The 26,498-nt window shown below is 34.1% G+C and overlaps 3 protein-coding genes across 3 annotated transcripts; 1 reads left to right on the top strand and 2 right to left on the bottom strand.

Annotated features, from left to right (window-relative positions):
* Window positions 1–1,296: 1,296 nt before the first annotated feature.
* On the top strand, window positions 1,297–2,221 carry LOC139882458 (uncharacterized). Its single transcript, XM_071866775.1, has 2 exons — window positions 1,297–2,041; window positions 2,133–2,221. The coding sequence occupies exons 1-2, from the start codon at window positions 1,297–1,299 to the stop codon at window positions 2,219–2,221; spliced, it is 834 nt and encodes a 277-aa protein (XP_071722876.1).
* Window positions 2,222–10,411: 8,190 nt separating this feature from the next.
* Window positions 10,412–14,047, bottom strand: LOC139882456 (diacylglycerol kinase 4-like). Its single transcript, XM_071866772.1, has 12 exons — window positions 13,703–14,047; window positions 13,159–13,281; window positions 12,891–13,028; window positions 12,715–12,800; window positions 12,491–12,578; window positions 11,838–11,913; window positions 11,436–11,518; window positions 11,255–11,325; window positions 11,071–11,148; window positions 10,873–10,960; window positions 10,664–10,780; window positions 10,412–10,570 (listed from the first exon to the last, which is right to left on the bottom strand). Exons 1-12 carry the CDS (start codon window positions 14,045–14,047, stop codon window positions 10,412–10,414), a joined length of 1,452 nt encoding a protein of 483 aa, XP_071722873.1.
* A 3,663-nt stretch (window positions 14,048–17,710) lies between these two features.
* LOC139882457 (uncharacterized) lies at window positions 17,711–20,257 on the bottom strand. Its single transcript, XM_071866773.1, has 8 exons — window positions 20,051–20,257; window positions 19,791–19,891; window positions 19,443–19,638; window positions 19,251–19,343; window positions 18,850–18,909; window positions 18,629–18,703; window positions 18,182–18,262; window positions 17,711–18,085 (listed from the first exon to the last, which is right to left on the bottom strand). The coding sequence occupies exons 1-8, from the start codon at window positions 20,255–20,257 to the stop codon at window positions 17,711–17,713; spliced, it is 1,188 nt and encodes a 395-aa protein (XP_071722874.1).
* Window positions 20,258–26,498: the final 6,241 nt, after the last annotated feature.

Here is a 26,498-nt window from a genome sequence, read left to right as displayed (position 1 = left end):
TGTTAATTGGATTTCATTCATTCAAATCTGAAAGAGCTACGTAATAATAGAGGAAAGTAAATAGCATTTTTCATTTCGTTTTAGGTGAGCTAACGAATGAGTTATGCTATTTTCTTAACCTTCTCGTAAAATAAAAGTTACAATTTACAAAAACAGAAGTAGTATGTCTAATAAAGTCAATCCAAATGTGGAAGAGAGATATCTAAAATTTGGATCGGCTATAAGACCAATAAGGAAAGTTTCAAAAATAACATTCCTGATTTCATATCTGAGAGCAAGATTCATTTCTAATAAAAGAGCCTTTGTTTCTGCCAAAAAAATATCCGGAAACCTACATTATAAAAAAATGGATTGATAAACAATAACAAATCCATGCAAGTTCTTAATGACTGGTCCTAATCCTATTTTGCGCAGATTGGTGTATACTACTCCATCACGATTGACTTTAACCTATGTGACTCTTGACATCAATTTTGGGAACACGCTCATTCTGCTATTTATTATATCCAGCCTTTTAAAGCCACAATAGCTAGGGTTTAGTTTATACATTAAGCAAATTTTATATCCAATTTTATAATTCGAAGTTTAGACTTTAGGGGCCATTTGGTTCGCGTGTTTGAGGAGCAAATTTGAACGGATTAGAATTTGTCAATCCAAAATTCGCTAATATTTTGATTTGGATGATTGTATTCATGAAACCGAAGTTGCTCGAGACCCATAAATTAAAACTTCGTCAATAATTGGGGGGGTAAATTTTATATCCAATTTTATAATTCTAAGTTTAGACTTTAGGGGCCATTTGATTCGCGTGTTTGAGGAGCAGATTTGAACGGATTAGAATTTGTCAATCCAAAATTCGCTAATATTCTGATTTGGATGATTGTATTCATGAAACCGAAGTTGCTCGAGACCCATAAGGGGGGGTATTATTGACGAAATCGAGACGCGTGGGTTTCGCTGACTTTCAATTTTAAAAAGGAATTTATGTATATGCCCTCATTTATTTTTTAAATTCCACCAAATACCCTCTTCTCCCCAAATTGATTATTGAAAACCTAGTCGTCTTCCAAAATTCGCCCAAACCTCTTACAAACAACTATGCTATTCGATTTCGACTATCTCGACAACGACCAGGCCTATAATCGACGGTGACGTTCGAAACGCGAGTTCACTCATAAATTGGAACGTTAATCCACGGTAAAGTTGCCTTGAATTTTATTGATAGGAGTTGAATTGATTTGAATTTGAGTCGAGAAGTAACCTCCATTACTATTCTTTGATTATAGGTGAAGGAATATGGATTTAAAGAGGTTTTTCGTCATCCTCCTAACCAATCTCGAGATGAAACGATGCATGGATAATTGGACCATAGTTGTAAATGGTTTTCAGGTAATTCTTCATGCTACCAGAACAAGAGGTGAGAAAATAGTGCTTAGAGATAGAATTGAGACTGCTAGATTGCCTAGGCAAGCTATGCTAGACAGACTATTCAATGAAGTTTCAAGAAGGTTATTTATTAGAAATCTTAGGATGAATTTGCTAACCTTTGAGAAGCTATGTCGTAAGTTGAAAGTTGTGGGTTTAAAAGAGAATGGTCATGTCTGTATAGAAGAACAAGTTGTCATGTTTCTATTCGTATTAGCGCACCACTACAAAATGGATAGTGTTGGCCTTCATTTCATGAGGTCTTCTAAAACTGTGAGCAGATCATTCCATAATGTTTTGAAAGTTGTTTGTCGATTGTATACGGAACTGGTTGAAAAGCCTCATGCAGTTGAAGATAAATTCTTAGACAGTAGATGGAAGTGGTTCAAATGTTGTATCGAGACTCTAAATGGTACTTATTTAGATGTTAGAGTAAGAGCTGAGGATAGAACTCGTTACAGGACTTGCAAATGCCATATTGCAACTAATGTGTTGGGTGTGTGCGCACAAAATATGAATGTCATCTTGGTCTACCCTGGTTGGAAAGGATCTGCTTTCGACTCGAGGGTATTGCGTGATACACTACGGAAAGAAGGTGGTCTACGTGTGCCAACAAGTAATTATTGTCTTCGATTTATGTGCAGAAAACATGATGTGTTAGATTATGAGTATATGTTTGTTTATTAATGACTTGCATTTAATTTCAGGAAAGTATTACCTGGTGGATGCTGGCTATTACAATGCTCCTAGATTCTTAGCACTGCACAGGGGTACTCATTACCATCTAAGCGAATAAAGGCATGGCTTAACACCTAGTAACAAGGAAGAGCTATTCAATTTTCGTCATGCATCAGCGAGAAATGTTATCAAGCGTTGTTTCGGTATATTGAAGATGAGATGGGCCATTTGAAGGAGTACAACATGGTACAGCCCTGAGGTGTTTAATTGTATTGTCCTGGCTTGTTGTTTGCTCCAAAATTTCATAAGGAAGGAGATGGCGGTTGATTACATTGAAGATGAATACAACGACATTGTGCAAGTCGGGACAGAAGGTGTGGCAAATGGGAATGTGCAAGTTAATGGTGACGAAGCTCCAGCCAACATCAATGTCGTTGAGTCCACACCCAAATGGACAGCATGGAGAGACAACCTTACTCAGGAAATGTACAATGAGTGGTTGGTAGCCAGGGTGTAGATGATTCTATACTTCTAATAATGATGAAACTTGTGTTCTGATATATTCTGATTTGTAGTTTGTAATCATGACTTTAGTAAAACTTGTGTGAGTAATGATTTGTAGTTTTTAATAATTACTTGGTAAAACTTTGGTAAAATTTGTCTTCTGTTTGCATTTGTAGTTTGTTATAATAATTTTGTAATTGCGATCTATTCTAACTTAGTATTATATTTAATAAAAAGTAGTGTTCTACTAGTCATGAACATGTAGATAGATAGATATTGAGAAAGTTTCGTAAGAACATGATAAAATTTCATGTCATATACATGTTTACAAAAAATATCATTTACTACAACAATAAAGATAAACTACATCTACTTATCCACAGGTAGTTTTAGTTTTTCAATAAAACTGGCCATGGCCTCAACTTCATCATTCAAAACTTTCACTTGCTGCTTCAATTTGACATTTGTGGACTTCGACTTCCGACATTCAGCTTCAGATTCCTTCAACTTCCTCTCAGAAACCGACTTGAAAGTCTTCTCCATATCATAAGAGTTCACCATGATCCTCATACATGTTTTTCCCAATTCCTTACACAAATTAGGTTCGTCAATCCAAACCTTTAATAAACATGGTCATCGAAACTACAAACACAATGACATGAATCCACATCAATCAATGAATCACTAACACATTCTTCTAAGACATAAGAAATCATGTTATGAACCTCTCTAACACATTTCGGCGAACACTTTCTATATGCACAGAAGCAATATAATTTCAATAGCAATATGGAAGGCTCATATGGAAGACATTACCCTCTTATAATTGTAGTAAATTAGAAACCTCCTGCCATTCGAGTAGTCTGTAAACTTCTGCGCCGGAAGGCCACATTTACAACTGACGTCGGGTTCCAAGTAGTAGAGATTGAGCACCACTTTCATTTCTTCATCAACATAACCGTCTAATTTAATGTACGGCGCGTCGAATATAGGATGGGGCTCGCTCATAATTCAGACTAGAGTTTTGCTTGCAGAGAGATTTCTAATTGATTTGGCTATGAGAAGGTAATAAATAACCAAAAAAGAGATCAAAAAGGGGAGTTCATTGACAAATGGGTAATTGTGTTTCTAATACGATGAATGAGTTCTTTGATCCAAACACTAGATAGGATTCGAGACTTAAATCCTATCGATTCAACACTACCATCCAAACATAATCAATTTTTTTAATCTAAAATTCGAATTCTAATCTGGGGCTAATCCTAAACTCGTTTCGAATCCCATAAAATCCATCCGTCTATCCAAATGGCCCTTAGAGATTAGACTACATCATCTGCAATTATAAAAGCGAAGGAAAAAAAAAGGACTACACATCATCTGCCATAAGCAATAAAGCAATTATTCTTTTTTCGTACGCGCGGGCCATTGACTTATATTTTTTGCCATTGAGCTTTCGTCGCAACTCGCAAGTGTTCGGCAATTACGTTCTAGTATGGGGCCTTTCTTGGAATCTTCAATCCCTGAACACTATAAATTCACTCCTACTAATTTTTTCCCGTATCATACTCTCTGCTTTATTTTCTTGACCAATCGTGATTTGGAGCTTCAGATAATTGACAATGGGGTTTTCTGACATCAATATGGATGTACAGAGGCGGTACTCTCATTCGAACGGCAAAAAGGTTCCTGAAATTAGGAAACCTGATTCTGACATAACTTCATCGTCCGAGTCGATTTCAGATGATCAAATCATGGACATTGAATTGATCCAAGCTGCTTCTAAAGGTGATGTCAGCGACTTCACTATTGCACTCAATAAACTGTCACTGTATAAACATTTAACTAGAGATGCCATTTTTAAGATGTTAAGCCCTATGCATAATACATTGCTCCACGTAGCTTCTGAGCTTGGTAATAAGGAAATTGTTAGACTGATAGCCGATCACACTCCTTCGCTTATCTTCAATCGAAATTTGGAAGGAGATACGCCTCTACACGTTGCTGCAAAGTTTGGACAGTCTTCTGTTGTAACTAGTCTAATATTTCTCCAGGCAGGCCTTTTCGATTCATCCATTTCGTCAAATTCGACCTATCAAAACCAGAACCATTCCTCATCCTCATCGAGCTCATCGAGAGAGGCTATACAGCTGCTAAGGATAAGAAATTCGGAGGGAAACACGGCATTGCATGAGGCTTTGATAAATTCTCATTTAGAGGTAGCTGAAAAATTGGTGGTGGTAGACCCTAAAGTGTCATTTTATCTAAACAAAGTAGAAATGTCTGCTCTGTATCTGGCCGCAAAAGTTGGTGGTAAAAAATGTGTGATATCAATGCTGATGCCTAATCCATCTGTGGATCCAGATGAGAGGCTCAAAGGAAGGCCTGCTATTCATGCTGCCATTTCCAATGCAACTTTTCAAAGGAGAAGCACAAGTAATCAATTTTACCGCAAAATTTTTTAGATTTATCCAAATGAACATGTATTTAGTCAATAATCTTCCCTAAATACATATTCATTTTGATGAATCTAAAAATACAAAACATCATATATATTGAGATAGAATTAGTAGTACATTAGCCAAGTGCTTCATTATAATTAGGATTCTATCTTTCTTTTTTTTTCTCGTTTCATAATTTGGATATGTCATGCCAGATATCATAGACATTCTGTTGGAGATGGAGCCAAAGTTCATCAGTTTAAGAGATAAACTAGGCTAGACTCCACTTCACTATGCATCATACCTTGGATATCTTGATTGTGTTCGTTGCTTAATACACAAATCTATCTCTGGAGCTATCAGAGGGATAAACTTGGCCGTTTTCCTATTCACGTTGCATTTTGGAATGATCATGTTCATGTAGTTGAAATGCTACTTCAGTTTTGCCCTTATCCTTCTGAGATTATCAACTTTCAAGGAGTTAACATTCTCCACGCTGCTTGTTATGGATTCATATAGGGCTGCAAATATTAATTAGGAATAATATAATATATTATATTGTTTATTCTATTTGGTAGATTTAATATTATAGGTCGGTTGTTTTCTAAGTTAGTTTCCTATTCGATTACAACTAGCCAATTACTAGGTCTATTTATATATTAATTTATGTTAATGGAAAATTAAGTGTAAAGTATAAACTTAAATTATGTTTATCAAGACTCTATAATTTTCTACCGTTTTCTACTTTTCTTTTCTTATTGTCTCTATGTTCTAGTTCATATTCATCAAAATTATCACTATGCATCCCATAACTAGATCCTACAACAACACTCTTAACAATTTGGTATCAGATTCAGTTGTTATGAGAGATAATTTGGGTATTAACGAGTAAATTAAAGCCAGAGATAGTCATTTGAGGGATTTGGCAAATTTGCGTCAGGCTGCCAGAGATAGGCGTTTGACTGATTTGGCTGCGTTGTGTCAAGATGGTTCAGTATTCGAGTATAATCGAGCTTTTCAGATTTTTCTCTCCCGAGTGAATGATATATTGCCTGAACAAGAGGTGAAGTTGTACATAAAAGGATTGACACAATCTATTCAATGGGAATTAAATCTTTCTGGGCCCAAAATCCTAACCTATGCTATGCATTTAGCTAGAAAATTTGAGGGACATAGTGCCTAAAACCCTCATTGTTCCCTCTGTTTTTCCTCCTGAAATCACTACTGCCGCCGAACCAGCTAGTTCATCGATTACAGCTCCAAGAAATTCCCATTCTAATGTTCTGAGGGTTTAAGACCACTTTTCTCTTGTAGAAAATGCGTGTCATGAAGGAGGCGAGGTAATTGCAACCGATGTGGCAAGAGCGATTGAGGAAACTAGGCCAGGAGACAATAACTTTAGCGCCGAGGACAAAGTGGTTACCAATCTAATTGGTGGTGTATTCGCTAAATTTGTTGTTGCTAGGAAGAGTTTGATAGTTAAAAGGGCTCCCGAAGTTTCGGCACCCAAAGGAGTCACTTTCCCAGTGGCTGCTCATACAACTCATCAAACTGTCACTTAATCAGCTGAGATCAAGTTTGATGAAATTGGACAACAAAACACTATCTTGCTCAAGGCCGCTTCAGGCAGTGGTGTGGGTCACTCTGCACTCCAGCTGGCAAACCAAAGGAGCACACACATCACAGGAACTTGTGGCGCCCGTTACATTGAGTTCGTTAAAAGTTTTGGGGTGGTCGAGGTTCTCCATTTCAATACCTTCACAGGGATCGCTTTTGCGCCTACTCAGCACGACGATGGGAAAGTTATTGATGTTACTCCTGATATGCTTTGTATGTTTTATTACAAAAGAGGAAAAACACAAATAGAGGCAATGGCACGTAGAAGTATTTCAAGGCCGATTGTCCATCCTTCGAGCTTGAGGACAAGCTCGATCTGTAGGAGAGGAGTACTGTTATGGATTCACACAGGGCTGTAAATATTAATTAGGAATAATATATTATATTATATTACATTGTTTATTCTGTTTTGGTAGATTTAATATTATAAGTCGGCTGTTTTCTAAATTAGTTTCCTATTCGATTACAACTAATCAATTATTAGGTCTATTTATATATCAGTTTATATCAATAGAAAATTAAGTCTAAAGTATAAACCTAAATTAGGTTTATCAAGACTCTATAGTTTTCTACCGTTTTCTACTTTCCTGTTCTTACTGTCTCTATGTTCTAATTCATATTCATCAAAATTATCACTATGTCTCTCATAACTAGATCCTACAACAACACTGTTAACTCTGCTGCAATGAACAGAAAATTAAATGAAGTCAATTTTGTCCTTAAAAAGCCCGAGCTTGTGAAACTTATAAACCAGAGGACTAAGAATGGCAACACACCCTTGCATTTGGCCACTGAGTTTATGCATCCAAAGATTGTCAGCACGCTGACATGGGATAAGAGAGTTTTATTAATCTCCATTAATAACAAGGGAAGGACATCCTTGGACATTGCTGAGAGCAGCGTTGGAATGGCAGCCTCTTTCCGAGAGGTAAGTTCTCTCTCTGGTAGTGTTATCTCATCACCAATCCCTTTGTTTCACAAACATTGGGATGAATTATTTTCATATTTGCCATATTCTATTTCTCATACGTTCTTTGCCAGACTAGTGGAAACTATATTGCAGCATGAGGGCAATCTTTTCTTTTGGGGGAGAAATATGTTTCATAAATTTGGAGTACATATAATAAATTATAATTTTCGTTATTAAAAACTTTATGTATATTGAGAAATTTTTTAAAAATCAAAACTTTGTGATTGTGGCACCAACACGGTCCGATACTGAAATATAGGATTCGGTTTTTTCTAATATGACGCCACTATTGTCTAAAATAACAGTAAAACTGTATAACGAAATCCTCTATGGTCACTTTTTTCTCACCTCCAGCGCCTATCTTGGACTGCACTAAGATCTGCCGGAGCTCGAAGAGCACCAGGTGAAAAGGACTTTAATACAAATAAGAAAATTTATCACGAGGGCAAAGTGCCACCCATCCACTATTACAAAGACAGGGTCAATACTCTTCTTCTAGTTGCGACGCTTGTTGCCACTGTGACATTTGCAGCTGGCTTTACAGTCCCAGGAGGATACATATCCGATAATAGCGGTAAACAAGGAGGAATGGCAGTCTTCCTAAGACAAGATGGTTTCCGGTTGTTCGTTTTCTCTGACATGATAGCTATGTATAGCTCTATTATGGTCGTTGTGATCCTTATTTGGGAACAACTAGGAGATATTCGTTTGATTTTCATCGCCTTAAGAGTGACAATACCGTTATTAGGAATAGCTCTGACAATGATGGCATTAGCATTCATGGCAGGGATGTACCTTGCCGTGAGAGAGCTCAGTTGGTTTGCCAATGTTGTATTGATCATTGATATAGTCTCTTCTTCACCGCCTTTGAAGCACTCTTCTTCTCGCTTAGCATCTCAACTACATCGAGGGTTCGATTCTTCCGGTACACTTCTTACTATGTATTTTCTCTCCTGCTGTGGTTGACTGGGTCAGGGAGCTCTTCTACAACCAACACTGAAGAGTAGTAGCTAATTGTATAGTTGTTCAATGCTTGTAATTTCACCTTTTCATGTATCAGTATCTGTATTACAAGTATTTAGGGTTCGTTTGGAATGGTGGATAATTTTCAACGGATACGGAAAATTTTGTAACATGGTTATCGATTGGGTTAAAATTATCTAATCAAGCATTTGGATGCAACATGGATAAGTGACGGATAATTTTCTGTTATCCACTATTGCATTTGAATAGCAGGTTTTATGATCTAGATTAGATAGTTTAGTTACCAAAATACTCCTAATTTAACTTCTTTGCTGAATTACAAGCAATCATGAAAAAAATTGATATTTAATCAACCTAATCTAACCATACATCCCGTAAGAATCGGAATTTAACAAAAGTCCCAAAAAATTTCCAAACCCTAAAAATCCAATAAATCCAAAAACGCGAAAATTAAAGCTAATTTATAGTTTGTATTTACTGTGTTAAAAATGGAAGAAGCGTCAAGAACTTGGATTCGACTACTCCGGCGTCGAATTTCGATCGGGTGGTGAGAGGGCGACGAACTCGTCGTTCCGTACGAGAGAGACGAACAAGAAAGAAAAATGAAGAAAAAAAATTTCGCTTATATATGATGCTTGAGGGCATTTGTCATCTTTTTTTAAGCCACATGAGGACAATTGTGTAAAACATGCCAACTCCTTTATCTAACGTCCAATGGATAAATTAATAAAACACCTTCTTTAAAAACAGACTTATCCATCAAAAAATCTTCCGAATCAGATTGCTATGAATCTATCAATCGATCCAAACACCATCTTTATTTCTAACCAGATAATTTAATTTAATCCGTTGTGTTATTTGTTGTTCCAAACGAACTCTTAGTTCATTAGCATTCTCTTGACATATCTAATCATGGAATAAGCATCTCAAAAACTTGAATTGTTGATTTAATTACCAAAGATCAAATTATTATTATATTGGTTTCTAATGTTAATTTAAGTAACAATTGAACTTTTCATCCCAGATTAAACATTCACATCCTTTATATCTTTCAATTTGAGATGTCAAATAAACATACTTTTCAACGTTTGTATTTTCTCGACTTTTATATCCTTCCAACTCCTGCGTTAACTTGGGCTACATGGCCAACTGTCACTTATATTACCAATAAGACGAAGACATGTGTCATCATGTGTATTTTTTAGCAACGTAATAATCATACATGGCACATGATTAAAACATCTATTTTACTGAAAATTACAAATCATCTTTAGTTCTTTCTTCCCTGCTTATGCGGTTTAACATCAAACTTTGGGGATGTACAGCCTGTCGCGCCAATTGCACCTTTCCCACTTATCAACTTCGATCATTTAGTGTTGTGTTATCACTATTCAGTGAAAATACAAGTTACTATAAATAAAATAATATAAAATAATAAATTCTCACCTTCTGATCAGAATCGGAATTCAATTTGTCGAAACACCAAAAATCTGTATCGCCATTACATGCTACTTTTACCTTTGACATCGAATCATTTATTGAACCATTGAAAATAAGGAAATTATTATACACATGAAAAACACCCAACTAAAAAGATTACGAAATATTTTTAGTAACTTGTTGTAAAATGTACTAAGAATAATATTACACAAGTGGCCCCATCCTAAGAATAAACCTTACCTAGGCATGACAAATAATACTAATATACAATCCTCTGAGGTGAGACCATACTTAATTGCATTGATCAGAACCCATTGGAGCAATAATTAAGAATTTCTGAACCAAACAAATTAAACTAATCCCCTTTGATCATAAGTGAATTATAAGGTACCCTCTTAATATCCACAAATGTAGAGATTTCATTTCCCATTGGCTGTTTCCATGGCTCTCCATCCATTTGCATGAATGCATCTTTCCACTCTCCTCCCCTTATTTCCAACCGAATCGCCGCTGCCTGAAAAAGATATAATACATAAACTTATTATCATCAAATTAGCTCGAGCTAACTATCTTGATTATGTTTATAACAAACATAGAGTAGCAGTACTTGAGCGATGTGCTTGGCAGAGATAAGTTCAACCATAACAAATGATGCATGCCATCCTTGCTTCAACCCAAAAATTTCCAGAAGACCATCATCAGAATGGGCCTCAACGAAACCTCGCTGAGAAAGAAAACCAAGAATGAAAAAAGACATCATATTTCCATTTGTGAATTAATTTTGTTTCAGAGAGGAAACATTTATTTATTTGATACCTTTTCCAAATACTCTGGCTTTAGTTTACCCCATGGATTTCTTCCACTACCATAGTTATGAAGATTCAATGCAACTATAGCCCTCACACTGAAAGTATGACCACCAATTAGATTAATAAATTTAAAAGACATGAAAGGCAAAACAATGTCCAATATCACAATTAATTCAGAAAAAAAAATTTCGTGTGAAATGGCCACCTGCTAGGGATTGGAACCTGTTCCCATTTGGAGCCTTTGAGCTTTTTAACATGCAGCCTTAGGATGTTCTTGAGTCCCCTGTAAATACAAAATTTCCAGCAATTATAGACTGAAAATTAATTCCTGATCAGTTTTGAAGAAATTGAAATGTATCATCTATAATTCTGATGATGAGATTTCTGACCTTAAACCAGGATCACTCATGCAAGGAGTGAGAAACCAACCCTGAGTGCAGCTATAACCAGAGTAAATCAACTGTAATATAACAGAAGATCGATTACAATTTAGTGTTACTAATACCAAAACATAAAAAAAATAAAGCACATATGACTGTATTTGTCGGGGCTATAAGATTTTAATTAGACCTTATTAGTAAGAGGGCCTTGAGCAAGGTAAGGTTTTTCATTCCGAAGATGGTGGAAGCCATATGCAACTTGAGCGTCCATTCCTGAATGACCAAACCAAACAATGAGATCATGAACATTTTCAAAACAATATAAATACCCAAATACAGTTTCTAAAGCCTCAATAGTGTGGTTGATGTACATTAGTTAAGACATCTGAGCACAAATTAGATTCATTATAAAAACTGGCTGGCATGCTGCATTTCAATTCAGTTAAGCCTCGATTTTTTTCATTATCTGCTGTTTTTGAACCTATTCATTATTCAATCTAAGTTCACCTCTTAATATTCCCATACAATCAAATGACAGATGCACATAGTAACAGTATCGATCAGTTTGGAATTATAAGTCAAGTTTATATACCTATGCTGAAGTAATTATAGAACACCCCTTCGTAGCAACTAACTTTCTCTGGCAACTCCCCCTCAAATGGCAAATCCTGTACCATTCATAGAATAGTTTTAAAAAGACAAGAAGAAAACGGCTGAACAAACTCATAACTCTGTTCCAATTTTCTATTTAACAACTTATTGCATCTGGTGTATCAAGATTCAACAAAACATCCTAATTTTTTTTCATATCTGGGACTATATGAATCTATCATCTTTGCAATAGTCAAAACTACCCTCATCTTTGAAATATACAAAAATACACAAATGACTCGACAATGGTAAAATGTTAAGTAGGGCCTGATTTAACTCATTCAGTGCCATGTCCCAACCCTCACTTGCAATTAAAATTCCACCATACAAAATAGTGAAACAAACAATCACCAATCCAAACACATACGTTCAAAACATATAATAAGTTATTTGATTTTTGTCATCAGATGTTGAGATCGAGGCATGTATTTCAAAGTATAAATCAAATCAAACTCTGCCAAGACTTGTAAAGTAAAACTGTAAAAAGTCCAAAAACATTAAAATTGACCAAGTCTCTAAGGATTAGTTTAATCAACAAGGAACTCAGATAACCAGTAGAAGGCTAATCAAAAGGACAAGGAGTAAGACACTAACCGAATCAAGGATGCACTCATCAGTAGACTTCAAAGAATGAGGCTTATGTACAATTTCGCCAGATGGCATTGAAATAACAACTTGCCAACTGCATCACCACAGTAACTTCTAGTTAAAGGCTAGGACAATAATTTTACAGTATAATAACAATCATGGCAGGTTTCAAAACAGAAGTTAAAACCTGCTCATGAAAGCAAGAATTGCCAAAATGAAACAAAACATACCTATCTAGGCGGGAGATGGGACCCAAACTAGCCCTGTACAGAGTTTTTTTAACTGCAGATTTCCAAGCAAAAGGAAATGTACCTCCCTGAATAATAAATTGAAAAAACACAACTCAGAAAATAAATTCCTGCCAGCTATCGACAGATCATAATTCATTGTGGAGGGAGAAGCTTACCCAACCAAAACTCCTGGCTAAGTCGTTGCCTGTACCAAGTGGAATGACTCCAACAGGTGGGACCGGTTCCCGCTGTTGTTTGTGAAGAACCGAAAGACAACCCAGAACCCATCCAACTGTACCGTCACCTCCAGCAACCTGCCCAATAACCCCAGAATGACATGTCACATACTGAACTTTGCCGCCTCACTTTGAAGATTTCCGAGCAAGAATGAGAAATTTAGTTTGATCAGCTTAAAATGCAAGTTGATAGTGAAAATGGATATACCATAATCCTCAACTTGTCACGAGTCTCTTTGGCACAGAAGTCCCCACGGCTCCCCATGTTCTCTAGGCAAACCAAACTATACTGAACAAATTCATGAGGCTTCACTTCTGATAAGTCAAAAACCTGTATTTCAAGTTATTTCCGGATCAAAAAATCAATTTTGAAGAACTCAATAGCAAACAAAGATACATATGCTTCTTTCCAAAATCTTGGTTGAGATAACCATGAAGATTTTAGAAGCTTCAAAAGAACTTTACAAAAAACTGTCACAAGATAAGCAACAACCCAGGTCACCTACTAGACTATCTTTATCAGAGTGACAGATGTACATGAACTGTTCATCCACCAAATCTTTCTGCTAATCTAAACAATCAAGTAAAATACCAGTACTTCTAGCGTAACTAATGCACAATTAGAAAAAAAATTCTCTTCATCCCGTAACTCATTAACCAAATTTTTGTTCTTTTTTTTTTTTTTGTGAGCTCTAAATTAAAATTAGTTAAAAAAATATTTATCTTCGTCAGTAAATATTCATTCAAACTACCTGTTCTTCACTCATGAGCTCCTGGAGGCGGTGTTTGAGCTCAGGTCCCTGCCGGCCTCCACTACGCGAGTTGACAAAAACGACCATCGGCGCCTCCGGAGCAACTTCCTTCACGGCGACGTTGGCGGCGGCGGAAGCAGTGGCGTCAGGGTCCTTGCTACTAATGGAGTCGCGTATGGCGCGGCGGAGATAATGCGGCATCGTCAGTATCTTCTTCAAAGCCTCCTTGTCGATCCGTACACCGGACAAGCTGCATCCTCGGAGTGACTCAATCAGTGACGTCCTCGGAACAACTATCCTCGTCGTCGTTGAGTCAGCTGCCGCCGTAGACGACGGTGAATTCATCATCTCGTTCTTCTCTCTTACTCTCTCTCTCTCTAAGTGATTGCGTTTGTTGTTGCGTTGAAAAAATGGACTTTTGAATTTAAATTCATTGAAAATTCAGAGGAAGAGACCAATGGGAAAGAAGGAAGGAATTTTAAAATATTATATATAGAGGTGGTGGGCCCGCGGGAAGATTTCTTTGTTGTCTTTGTTTTTGGCCGTTGGATTGGAGGCCTTAGATTTTCTTATGGGGTCTTTGTCGACTGTCATTTTAAGTACATATTTTCCAGCTGAATTTTTCTTAGGTAGGACAATTATTATTATTATTATTTATTTTTTTATGTTAAAAAAAACCTACACTCATATTATTTGGAATCGGAGACGTATACGGATACAAATGCAGGTACGGAGATCGAAAACAGCAACTTCTAAAATTTTATGGTATGAAAAAGATAATTTTAAAAAATATTTAAAACATAATAATTAAATAAAAGTACTTTAAAAATAAATTAAATAATCATATAATTTTAAAAATTTAGAGAAATTAAATCTTATAAATTTATAATTAAATATTTTAAATATATGATGCATACATAATATGTTGGGAATGTTTCAAAACGTTTTTTTATCACGTTTCCGTCAAAAAATGTGTTTTTAAATTCTTTTTTAGCATTAAATCAAACTTCTCTACACTTCGTTATTTATTGTCGGTCAAGAAACGTCATCGAGACGATTTATACCTTACCTGTCCTCTCAATAATCCCGTCTCCGAGACATATTCAGGACAAAAACGTCAATGAAATCGGTGTCTCACGTAACGTAGACCTACATTACTTGAAATAATATTTTTAGTTTTCAATTTTGTGCGTTCGATATGCATGCATTAAAATAATACACATTATTTTTTAAGTTAATAAAATAAAAGTGTTCTAAAAGATAAATTAGGGAAAAAAATAAAGCAGAGCGATTCTACGGTTATAATATACAACTCCTCATCCCTAGAACCTGAAGAACGTAAAGAAAGGAAAGATGTCTATTTCAAAAAAAAAAAAAAAAAGATAACATAAATATTTTGTAATATTTGATAAGTACTCAAACTTTTTTTTTATAAGTACTCAAACTTAATTTTTTTTTTAATTATTAATTTTGGACAATACAAAAAGATAGTCCTTCCCGCATTCATGAAGGATCGATCCATGACTTCCGAGATCATACCAATCTCGATAACAAATAGGCCAACAGACCTTAATTTATTTAATTGAATAATAATTTAAGAGTAATGTTATTTTTACAAAATTTTATATGACAGTTTAGATAAAAAAAAATTATATCAATTTATATATCTATTAAAATTTATATGACCAATACTAACATTATATTTAGACTCTCACCTAATATTTTATATAAAAAATTTATAAGAAATCATTTCTCACAATTTAAACCTCAAATTTTTTTCCTACCATACACTTAAAAAAAATGTCGGTACAGAAAGTTGGGTATGCATAACCATCCTAGCAGTTTATAGTGTGTATAATTAATGAGGACAGTTAAAGTTACATATTCAAATTAAATTTCATGTAGCTGAATGATCACTTGATACTATTTCATTAATATTTTCAAGATCCAAAAAAAAAAAAAAAAAACGACGTTATTGCTTCCCATTTGATGTCCCATATCTCTTTATTAATTATCTTCCCAGTTAGATAAATTGAATCACGCATGCATTTGACAGAATAATTTTTATTCAATGTGTTGGTTTTGGCGAAATGTGGGAATTTTATCTACTTGTAATATAGAATATTGTGTGATATGAATGATATTGTAATGTTATGAATGTCGTGATGCAATAAGAATCACATTCTAACTTTACTCTGCAGTGTGGAATATATATATATATATATATTATTCCTTTCTTAAATTAGCTAGACAATAGAGTAAACGTTGGAATCTGTCAAACGCACCATGTTAGATTTCATTATATCGGGTTGTTGAGATTCAACAAACAAAATTTAATTTAATTAGCTACCGGCATTAACAAATACACACTGAACTTTTTATTTGTTTCAGAAACACATAGGGTCCGTTCGTTTTGCGGTTTACGGATGCTCGAGCATACTTAAACTTGCTCCAAACTGTCTCGAAAAACGTGTTTTTTATTAAAAATGACAAAAAACACGTTTTTCGAGACAATTTAGAGCAAGCTTAAGCATGCTCGAACATCTGTAAATCGCAAAACGAACGGACCCATACTATTTGAGCTAGCTATTCGGTTACTATGCTTATTTTAATTATAGAATGGTTTTTTTTTTATGTTAATTATAGAATGGTTGTTTTTATGGAACGAAAAAAAATACATGTTCATTTACCTTCATAATTAAATTCATTCACATGCTCGTTTGTTCTTATGATTTTTTTTTTCTATTTTTTTCAAGTTATTGTTCTTATGAATTTAATTAATATCTAAAAAAATCTTAGATGTGAAAACGTATTTCTTTCTTGCACTAGAATTAAAATTAAAAAAACCCCCCACACTTGGTTGACTATCTAAACGTGGGGGGATTTTATTTTTATTCAATATAATAAGAATAATAAATAAACAAATAAATCAGAGGTAAACAATCACTTTCATTGAAAAGCAAAAATTAAAGACATTTAACAATAGTGAGGTAATTTATTTTGGATATTTTTGGTAATAGGACCACTATATTTATATCTTGTTACATGGTTGTACAGAGCACATGGTCGAAAGTTCTGTTACATGACATTGTCAACCAGTAACAATTGTAGTTGGTTTTACCAGTTCATCGGACGCTTGATTCCGTCATCAGATAATTCAGATATCGTATAATCGATGTTGGACATATGATTTTATTTTGAATAAAGCATAAAGCATAGGAAATACTCCCACCGTCTCTAATTAATTGTCGACTCATTTAATCCTTTTCTTTAGGTTCGACTCACTTAATTTTTTATTTAATATTATTTTGAAGTTTAAACTCACCCAAATTTCGACGAACAATTCTTGGCTTTGGAAATCGATGGATCAATAAAACAAAGTTTCATTTGAAATTATTGTCCACCTAATATATGTGCATGCTAATATCATACGTCAAGTGTCGCCTGGACAACGTAGTAATGTGATGCAAACGTAAAGTGGGGGGCCTTGTTTTGTCAAGTGAAAAGTAAAGTGGGGACCAAATGATTATTATTACAACCTCTCTCTTCTTTCCAACCATCTAACTTTGCAGGCTCTTAATGATCAGAGAATATCAATCTGGTAATGATCATTGATCAATACTACACCAACCCTTTTCATTTTACGGTACAAACAATCTAAGAATCGTCGATTTTATCCACAGTGGTTCTTGCTTGACACACAAGAAATATTGCTAACTTCAATCGCAAGCAAAGCCAAAGATGCACCCAAAAAAGCTGTAGTAGATGTCAAGCGGACCGCATACAACATGAATCTTCCAAGTGAAGAGGCATGGCCAAACCTACGCTTCGAGTAATTCATGATTTTCATGGTCCAATCGGCAACTCTCATCTTAAAGAGAAATAAAAAAAGAAATAGTATTTTATAGTAGAGAAATTACTGACAGTAATTAAGGACTGAGTGAGGACAAATGCAGTACAGGAAATTTCCTCTCATTCATTCATAAAATACATTAGAAGAAACGCAGATTATGAAAGTCTGTCTCTCCAAGTCGAATGGTTACAACGATTTTGTTTACTATTTTGAACGTCTGACGAAACTGCAACTCTTTCTGCGATCACGTTTCCATTACAATCGATTCTATACGACACATCTAATCCTTCCAAGGTCAGGTGATAGAGAACTTCCCTAGAAGTTGAGTCGGACTCCTTATTTCCGTGGTCTGAAGCTTCTTCATCTTGGTAATCATCCAAGTCGGAAGTATTACCTGATTCCTCGCTATTCCCTGCCTTGATAGAACTGTGAGGTCTGGTTCGTTGAGAAACTGACCGAATATCCCATGAAAGAACCTGCTCGATCAATCTCTGTAGCTCTTCTGGTGTTGCGTATAGAGAATTCTTTTCCTAGACAAAAGGAAAGCACAGAATTAGAAGTGCAGTACATACTACCATAAACCAATCAAAAGTTGATATGGAAATATTAAAATAATTAGCACTTACAGCAACTTTCCAACAATCAGCAAGTGATGAAGCAAAATCCTCAGAGAAGCTAACAGAAGCCACAACTAATGGATTTTCCGTCTGAACAAAATTAGGAAGATTTTTTAGGAATAAAACAGAACAGAAATATGTATCAGCAAAAAAATACCTCATCTTCAATAATATTATGACTAGTCATACACATGAAGTATACGCCTGATGTAATAATGGAACCAATTATGACATGGTCCCAGGTTAATAGATACACAGCTATCCATACGTGCAGCTTAAAGTCACTAGACTCGAAATACAGAGGCCAGGGAACATTACTCAATCTGTGTCAAACTTTAATTTGAAGATCGCTGTTCAACATATCCAGGAAATATACTGTTCATACAACATTATATCACAAAAAAAAAAGTCTATTATTTCGAATGACATTCTACTGATGGGTCATAAAGGATATACCGTTAGCCAATTTGGCACTGTGGCTTCTTTGACACTGTCGCAAAATGGTAGATAAGGTTTGATATCCAGCACCGGCTGTGAAAGAGACAGTATGCTTTATCAGTTAATAATGAAAACATGCGTAAAAGCACGTAGCTTATTAGCTTAACAAAACGAATAAGCATAAGAAAAATTATTACTGATTTAATTTGGTCAAGAAAATACTAAACCAGAAAACTTACTGTTCCATCCACCAGATCCACTCCTGACAGTAAAACCATATTTCCTTGAACTGCCTCAACCTAAGCAAAAAAATAGTCTTCAAGTCAAACTGGTTGTATTCCCATTTTGCATGAAAAAAGTGTTTTTGGCCATTAAAAATTTGTTTCAAAACAGAAGATGGGATAACAAGATTTTGCATAAATAGAAGAACCAAGAAACATAATTGAGCCCGTTTGAATAAACTAACTGTCACTGGATGAAAGCTTAGAAACTGAAACTCTGGAAAGTCATACCGCCCACAACAAGGAATAATGGTTTATCTCTTTTATTTAAGCTTGTTACCAAGCATTTTTTAAACTTATAGGTAATTTCATCATTCCCTTAGAAATACTTGTAAATGCTTAGTTCAAGTTTATCCAACCTTTGCAACTGTGAGCCCAATTGGACATGGCCTATGTGGAGTGCGTGTGGCAAAGAGTCCCATCTTTCCACCAATCAACCTCGGAACTTTTACCTAGTCCAACAAGCAAAAGTTAACCCTTATGTATAATGCACACAGATATCTATAAGATGGAAAGCAATAACATAATTTCAAAGTCTTGGTATCACATACTTTCGCCTTTAATCTCGATCTTGATGGCTCCTTCCATAACTTGTCTAGATTTGTATTTAAATGAAAGACGTATATGATCCAGCAATGAGAGTACTCTTCTAGACCCTCGAGGGAAGCTGGAGGAACCCGAGCAGGATCAAAAGACAAGCATGCCCTAGCCAAAGGCACTAGTAATGGTTGCCTAGGTGTGCCATTCCTATAAACCAGGATAAGAATACAATAATACAACATTCACAATAAATATGATATCAATACAAACCCAAGTCTCAGTTTGAAACTTGGCACCACTCGAATGTTCTTTAAAACTCATTTATTCAGTAAATCATTAATTCTAAAGTCTCAACTCACCTGGTGGAAAAACAGGATTGAACAACACCAATAGGAGACAAGGGATAAGCAGTTTGTTCTAAGTTGTCACATTTAGGTTGTGCTAGCCCATTCCGTAAAGCCTACATACATTTATGAACAAAAAAACATATACACTAATGAAAAGATGCAAACTTTACATTCAAAAACCAAACAGAATCAAATGGTATAATTCATAAACTTCAACAAAAACAAAGACAACCCATTAAAACTGAATTAAGAAAAAAGAGGGGGGGCCATACTTGTTGAGCTCGAATTCGACCTTGTCTCTCAGCAGCACAATTTTTGGAGGAGGTGTTTAGAGAAGCTTCAAGTTGTTGAATCTTTGAAGTCAACTCAGCATATTTTGACCTAGCATTCCAGTAATAATAGATCGAAACAGAGGAAATAGCGGCGACCACTGACAATGCTATGGTGGTGGTTGTCCAGTGTTTTGCTTCAAAAGACATTTCCTAATGCTTGAATTGATTCAATTCAAGGTTTTGGGTTTTTCTCTGTTTGGAGTTCTTTCATGTGCTGATGATGATGGTGAAGAATTGGACCAGAATTCTAAGCCCATATTTTGATATTGGGCTATGAATGGGCCGGTTGCCTATTTTACATTTATGGAGACGAACATGACAAAAATCAAGAAAGCGTAAGAGTTCCAGTATTCAACCCTTTCTTTTATAAAGGAGGAATATTCTTATTACTAAAATCATTACGGCGCAGTTGAACATGGTAATTGTCGATAATTTTCGGAGTAAAAAGTTCTAAATTTTCAAATTAGATAAAAACCATTAGTATTATACATCTTTCATAATTTAATTATTGGGACAAATAAAAAGAAAAGATCGTCTACGGACCGTTAAAAACTAGAATAGTAAGTTTTCATGAGTTATGCTACATGCATTGAATTTGGGAATTCTGAATGAGATTTAAGGTATTACTTTCTAGCACAACGAGGGGTGACATAAAAAGTCGGCCTTATCCTTTAGGATCGAGTCCTATAGGATCGGAAGGTTTAAGGGTCAGGGTTAAAAACGTCTTTTATTTAAAAGGACTTAAAAATTCAATCCAGCCTTAATTCTTTCGGATTTTAGGGCTAAAGAGCCGACCTCTATCGATAAAAAAAATTTGCACCATTTAAATATAAAATAATCTCTTTAATTTTTTAAAACTAAGTTAATCTAAAATTTGAAAGTAAACAAAATAAAATGTCGTAGGGCGTCATAAAAACAAAATGGAATGTCGTATTGTGTCATAACAATCGATAATGTAATACTTTAACTTTTAATTAATAAAATAAAACAAAAATAAAAGAAACAAACCCATCAGTTACGATGCATGTTTGTTGTCGTCATCTCCTCCTCCTCCTCCTCCTTTTTCTTCACTTAAAATAAAAATTAGAGAAAGATGAAAACTGATATGGAAGAATGAAGTTGATGAATGATGATCGTTTTAGAGAGATGATGTGTGGCAGAAAAAGAAGAAAAAATCGTATAATATATTAGAGTTTTTAGTCAACCCTTACTTTGAGTCAATAAATATTTGTAATAATATTTTTTTAATTTACATAATCATTATCTTTAAATTAGTTAACCATCAAAATATTATTAAAATGATTATATTAATATTAATAAAATAAAATTAGTTCATAAATATTAGGGTCGGATTTTAGTCCAAACCATCCAGACTAAACTATTTAAGGTTTAAAATATAAGAGGGCCGATTTTTTGACCGTAAACCCGCCCTAAATCCTAATCCCTTCGCCCATTTTGACACCCCTTCGTTATACTTGTCCTTAAATTCTCGTTATAATCTGAACGGTCAATTATTATACATGATTGACCTAAATACCATTCTGAGAATCTCGAATTCAGGAAGTAATATATCATCCCAAATAACAACATGCTATGTAGGGCTAGTGAAATTGCCAATAAGGGCATATTACAGTGGGCGTACATAACAACTTGTCCCAATTACAACGCATGAGATATGACTTATTACAGTTACTCTCTCGGGGAATTAGGTGTATAAATTAAATACAGAGAACTGTTGTTAGGTTTTGTTTCTTTGTATTATTAGTCTTTTAGGGACCATTATATTTCAATTCATGATACTTGTAGTCTTCTTGTGAATAAATTGCTTAAACGTACATGATTTCAGATTGTCTTATTATATATCAGAGCTTAGTTAGATTTACGCAAATTAAAGAGGGGGCCGAAAAATTGCGTACTGTTTTTTGTCAATCAGTGTTGTCATTTTTGGATGTTTAGAGTGGACTTTTTGTATTTTGCTTATAATTAATGAGACCAATTTGCACGTTATCTTAAATTCACCTCACAGTAACTTTAACTTAAAAAAAACACTTTTAAATTCACCTCACAGTAAATATGAGTTTCATTGATTATATCAACTAGTATATGTATCGGAAACTTCGTCAAATAACTTGTATAAAATAATACTCGATAAATTATTAATTTTCAATACATAGTAATCTTTATTCAGCTCGCGATTCAGATTTTATAGTCATTATATTTCAAATATCATGTCATGAACTATACATTATTTTTGAACCGTTTAAACGTGAGGATTCATGTATATTCGATTCGGATGGAATTAATGCTTGTTGTTAGTGTGTATTTCAAATGTCAACATAGATTAATGAAATTTAGTGTGTACAAATATATAGTTGGCCAAGGTTGCTCAATATTGCATGGCATTGTCATTTATTATAACTCCTAATTACTACTAGCTAGGGTATTTTTTTTTTTAGTCAACGTAGTATCCACCATGCATGATTTGCAACTTGCTAATGATTTAATTTTCGACTTTATCAAACCTATGACGGAAGAAAGATTCTCGATAATTCATTTATGTGTCTCTCATTCCCATGTATTTGAATTACTAGCTAGTAGATTGTATTTATTGTTTGGCAAAAAACTTATGAACTCTTGGAAGTAAAAAGTAACTTAAAACAATAGTATAATTTCACAAATTCGAAATTCCATGTCAGCTGGTTCCCTATCATAAACTTTGTGAGAAACATAGTAATTACAGACGGCCTTGTCCTGCAGGTTAATGAGATGCAATGCAAGCAATAGTGCTCATATATTGTTGTACTAGTATCAACTTGTATTGCCATCTCCTTTTGGGCAATCTATACATTTGGCCCTTATTGTTTGTCTTTCTCGAATAAAATACGCCTGATGTTTTTTTCCCGAATAAAAATATACCCTCGACATTACCATTTGACGGTTAAGACTTAAGATATGTCTTACCAGTTATGTACTACCACGTAGCATAAAAGCGTTATTGGTTTGAGATGCTAATTGACTGTACGCCACATAAACCCGAGACGTATGAAATTTATGCTGCCACGTAAATATAACCACCGAAAATGAAAGTTGGGGATGCAATATTCGAATAATTGAATCGTCAGGGACTAAACGTGTGATTTGTCTCACTCTTTTTTTTCGTTATCATGGAGCTTTTTGGAGAATATGCATCAAGTCATTCGACCCAAACCTGAGTGGTTGAAAAGTAAATTTGTCGTGAAGCTATGTGCCATTAGAATACTTTAAAGTTTAAACAATGGCAGAGATTCAACTTTTTTTACTTTTTTTCTGAATGTTATATATTGTTAGTCAGCTTTTTGCATAGTAATTACAGACGCATGTTTCGACATTTTATTTTATCCTTGAATTCTATGGAGACACAAAATGGAGAAAAGTAAAAAAAAGTACTGTTACTTCCTGCTGATTCTTTCTTTTTACAGTGTTACTTTTTACCTTTTTACATTAAATTACACTGTAAAAGTTTAACTGTAAAAGAATTGATTCCTTTCCTCAAAATAATCACTTTTTGCAGCTTTTGTTTTTTCTCCTTGTTATATATGTATAGACATCAGATATGGTTGCACCATCACCTAAAAATATGCTATAAAGTCATGTCATGTTATTTTTTATATTTTCTTTTCCTTCTCAATATTCCATGAGATTCTACTATTCTACTTCTGTTATCTCGTTTTCAAACCTAAAAAGACCTTTACTATCATCAATATATGTATATATATATATATACACACTATATTGGCCAACTACATGGTTTAGTCCTTAACGTTTAATTTCTCAAATAAAATACCCTTAACATTATTTTTGGAATAATTTGATTTACCGCGCGCAATGACATATATCTTGGTTCATACAACGTACATTATGAAAGAAAAAATCGTAGGGCCAAAACAAAAATTCGGTCGAGCTTTGTTTTCTGGGGGATGGTCCACTAAATTGAAATCTGCCACCAAATAATTTGATTTATATGATTATTGAGGATAAGAAGAATGTGAATGAGCCAATGTGCATTTGTGGCTGGAGTCATCAGTCGAATCAAAATTAAAAGCTTGCTTTTCACTTGTAGGATCTTATTTAATAAATCGTCTGTATCAGAGATTAATGAGTACTTAGATATCCCTAAATAATTGGCCAAATGAAATTAAAAAAGAAATAATTTTGATGTCCTATATATTTTATTATATGTTATGCTTCATTGACCAAAAATTATAGATGCACTAGAAAGTTAGGTACCTTTGAGCTTTGTATTTGAAAGCACGTTATCAACCAAAATTTATTGTTTAATTTATTTAGGTCATGTCTCCATATCCCAGAATAGATATTGCCAATCACATTTTAAATTTGCAATTGCATTAAGTTTATTTCTGTTTCATTAATATGAAAGTTTCAGTTGCCAATAATTAAAGAAAATGTCAAAAATTAATTGTTAGACTAAATGAACTTGTTCGACCTCAATGATAAATTTGGACTCCACCATTTGACATTATTTGATTTAGGGCAAAAAGAGAGAGATGGCTAAAGGTGTGTTCGTTTTGTATGAGAGTTATTGTTCCAGGCAGACACGCACATTTTATTAAAAAAATATTTTTATTATTTTCATTTTAAGTAAAAAATATATATTTTGAGGATTACCACACGTCAAAATGTTTTTTTGAAGCTTCTTACAATACAAAACAAATAGCAATAATGTTGGAGCATTTCTTTAATTTATTCCTCATACTTTTTTGAAACCTTTTAACAATATTACAAGACGTGTGCATCGACTTTTTGCCTATGTGAAATAACTATAGACTTGATGCAAGAAAGGAGCCTTGTTTAGAATGAAACTTAAAAAGAAATAAAGGAATGAAGAAAAGTTTTATACTTTTTATTCTAATGATTCAATCATGTTCAATTAAGATCACTCTCTCTTTTTTTTTTTCTTAATTACTTCCCCATGAAGTCTAAAAATGATATTTCTTTTGTTATATTATGATGAGATTGTACTAATTAACGCGAACGGAATTAGGGTCCACTTTTTAAACATTTGATCATTTTATGTCGGGGGTGATTTTTTTTATACAAATTAGTCAAATGAAAAAAAAAATCATACAAATACACACACATATATATATATATATATATATAAAATATACTCAACATGATATTATAAGAAGATAGCCGAGCATGATTTTCTAAACAGAAGTGATAGATTATATTAACCGGAAACTAGTGAAATCTCAAGGGATGGAGATTTCGCTAAACTCTGCATTATATTGGCAGTCAAGCTCTTCCCACAAACGAGATAGTAATATTATTAACAATCTAAAATCTATTGTTTATCTTAGCTATATATATGAATAATTTTCGGTTAAATAACAAAATAAACTTATTAAGAGAACTTTGTTAATGAATAAATTGTCCATCATGAAGAAAAAAAATTAAAAGAAACATTGTTTTTAAAGTTTGCTTTCTCTCTAGAATGATATATATATATATATATATATATATAATAACCATAATAATTTCTTCCACTTAAAAAAGGCTTCGGTGACCTCATAAAACTCTTAGTCCTAATTTATCCCCCCTACATTCAAATCCATTCACTAAATTCTCTAATCATTCATCTTCTTCTAGATTGATTAAAAGAGGAAAATTAAAATATGTGTTTATTTTAACCTTTAATGTTAATTATTATAATTTCTAAAATGTGTTGCTTTGGTGTAGGTTCTTTAAGCAAGAGAACAAGGTGCTTACCACCCCCTCATTATACAATATATGCCCGCATGCATCCCACTAACAATATCAATAACACAAACAATATCAATATCACTAACCCTACGTACCCAACAACAAAAAATTAGTGCTTTTTTTTTTCTTCTTGTCACGCATACATGTTTAAATTGTAGGAGTAGTAACCTATAAAAATACATAGTCCTATATTTTAAGGTAATCATATGATGGATCGATCAAAGGTCAAACTTTAAGCAAACTTAAAAACAACAATTCACTCAGTTGGGGATGGATTGAGAGACACTTCTCTATCTATCTATCTTTCTTTCTTTTTGAAAAGGTAATGGTAGCTTCTTGCACTCAAAGCAAGTACGTAGACTTTCAAGAACGCTTCTTTAGTTTAATTTCCCTCTCCTTTTAGTTTAGAATAAAGGGGATGGGAAAGTGATTTTGCTTTTTGAATTTGGCTTAGATGGATGGAGCACCAATCAAGCAAAACATGACAATTGGTTATTCCTTTTTAAATTTCAAGTGTTATACTATCATTCCCACGAAAAAAAAAAAAAGGTTATACGTACTACGCGCGTAAGCTTGAGTTTGTGATTGAATCAATCGATCAATATATAAGTATTCACTTCTTTGA

This window comes from Rutidosis leptorrhynchoides, unplaced genomic scaffold (genome assembly GCF_046630445.1).
Source record: "Rutidosis leptorrhynchoides isolate AG116_Rl617_1_P2 unplaced genomic scaffold, CSIRO_AGI_Rlap_v1 contig272, whole genome shotgun sequence".
NCBI lineage: Eukaryota > Viridiplantae > Streptophyta > Magnoliopsida > Asterales > Asteraceae > Rutidosis > Rutidosis leptorrhynchoides.
This window is presented reverse-complemented; position numbering and strand designations above follow the sequence as displayed.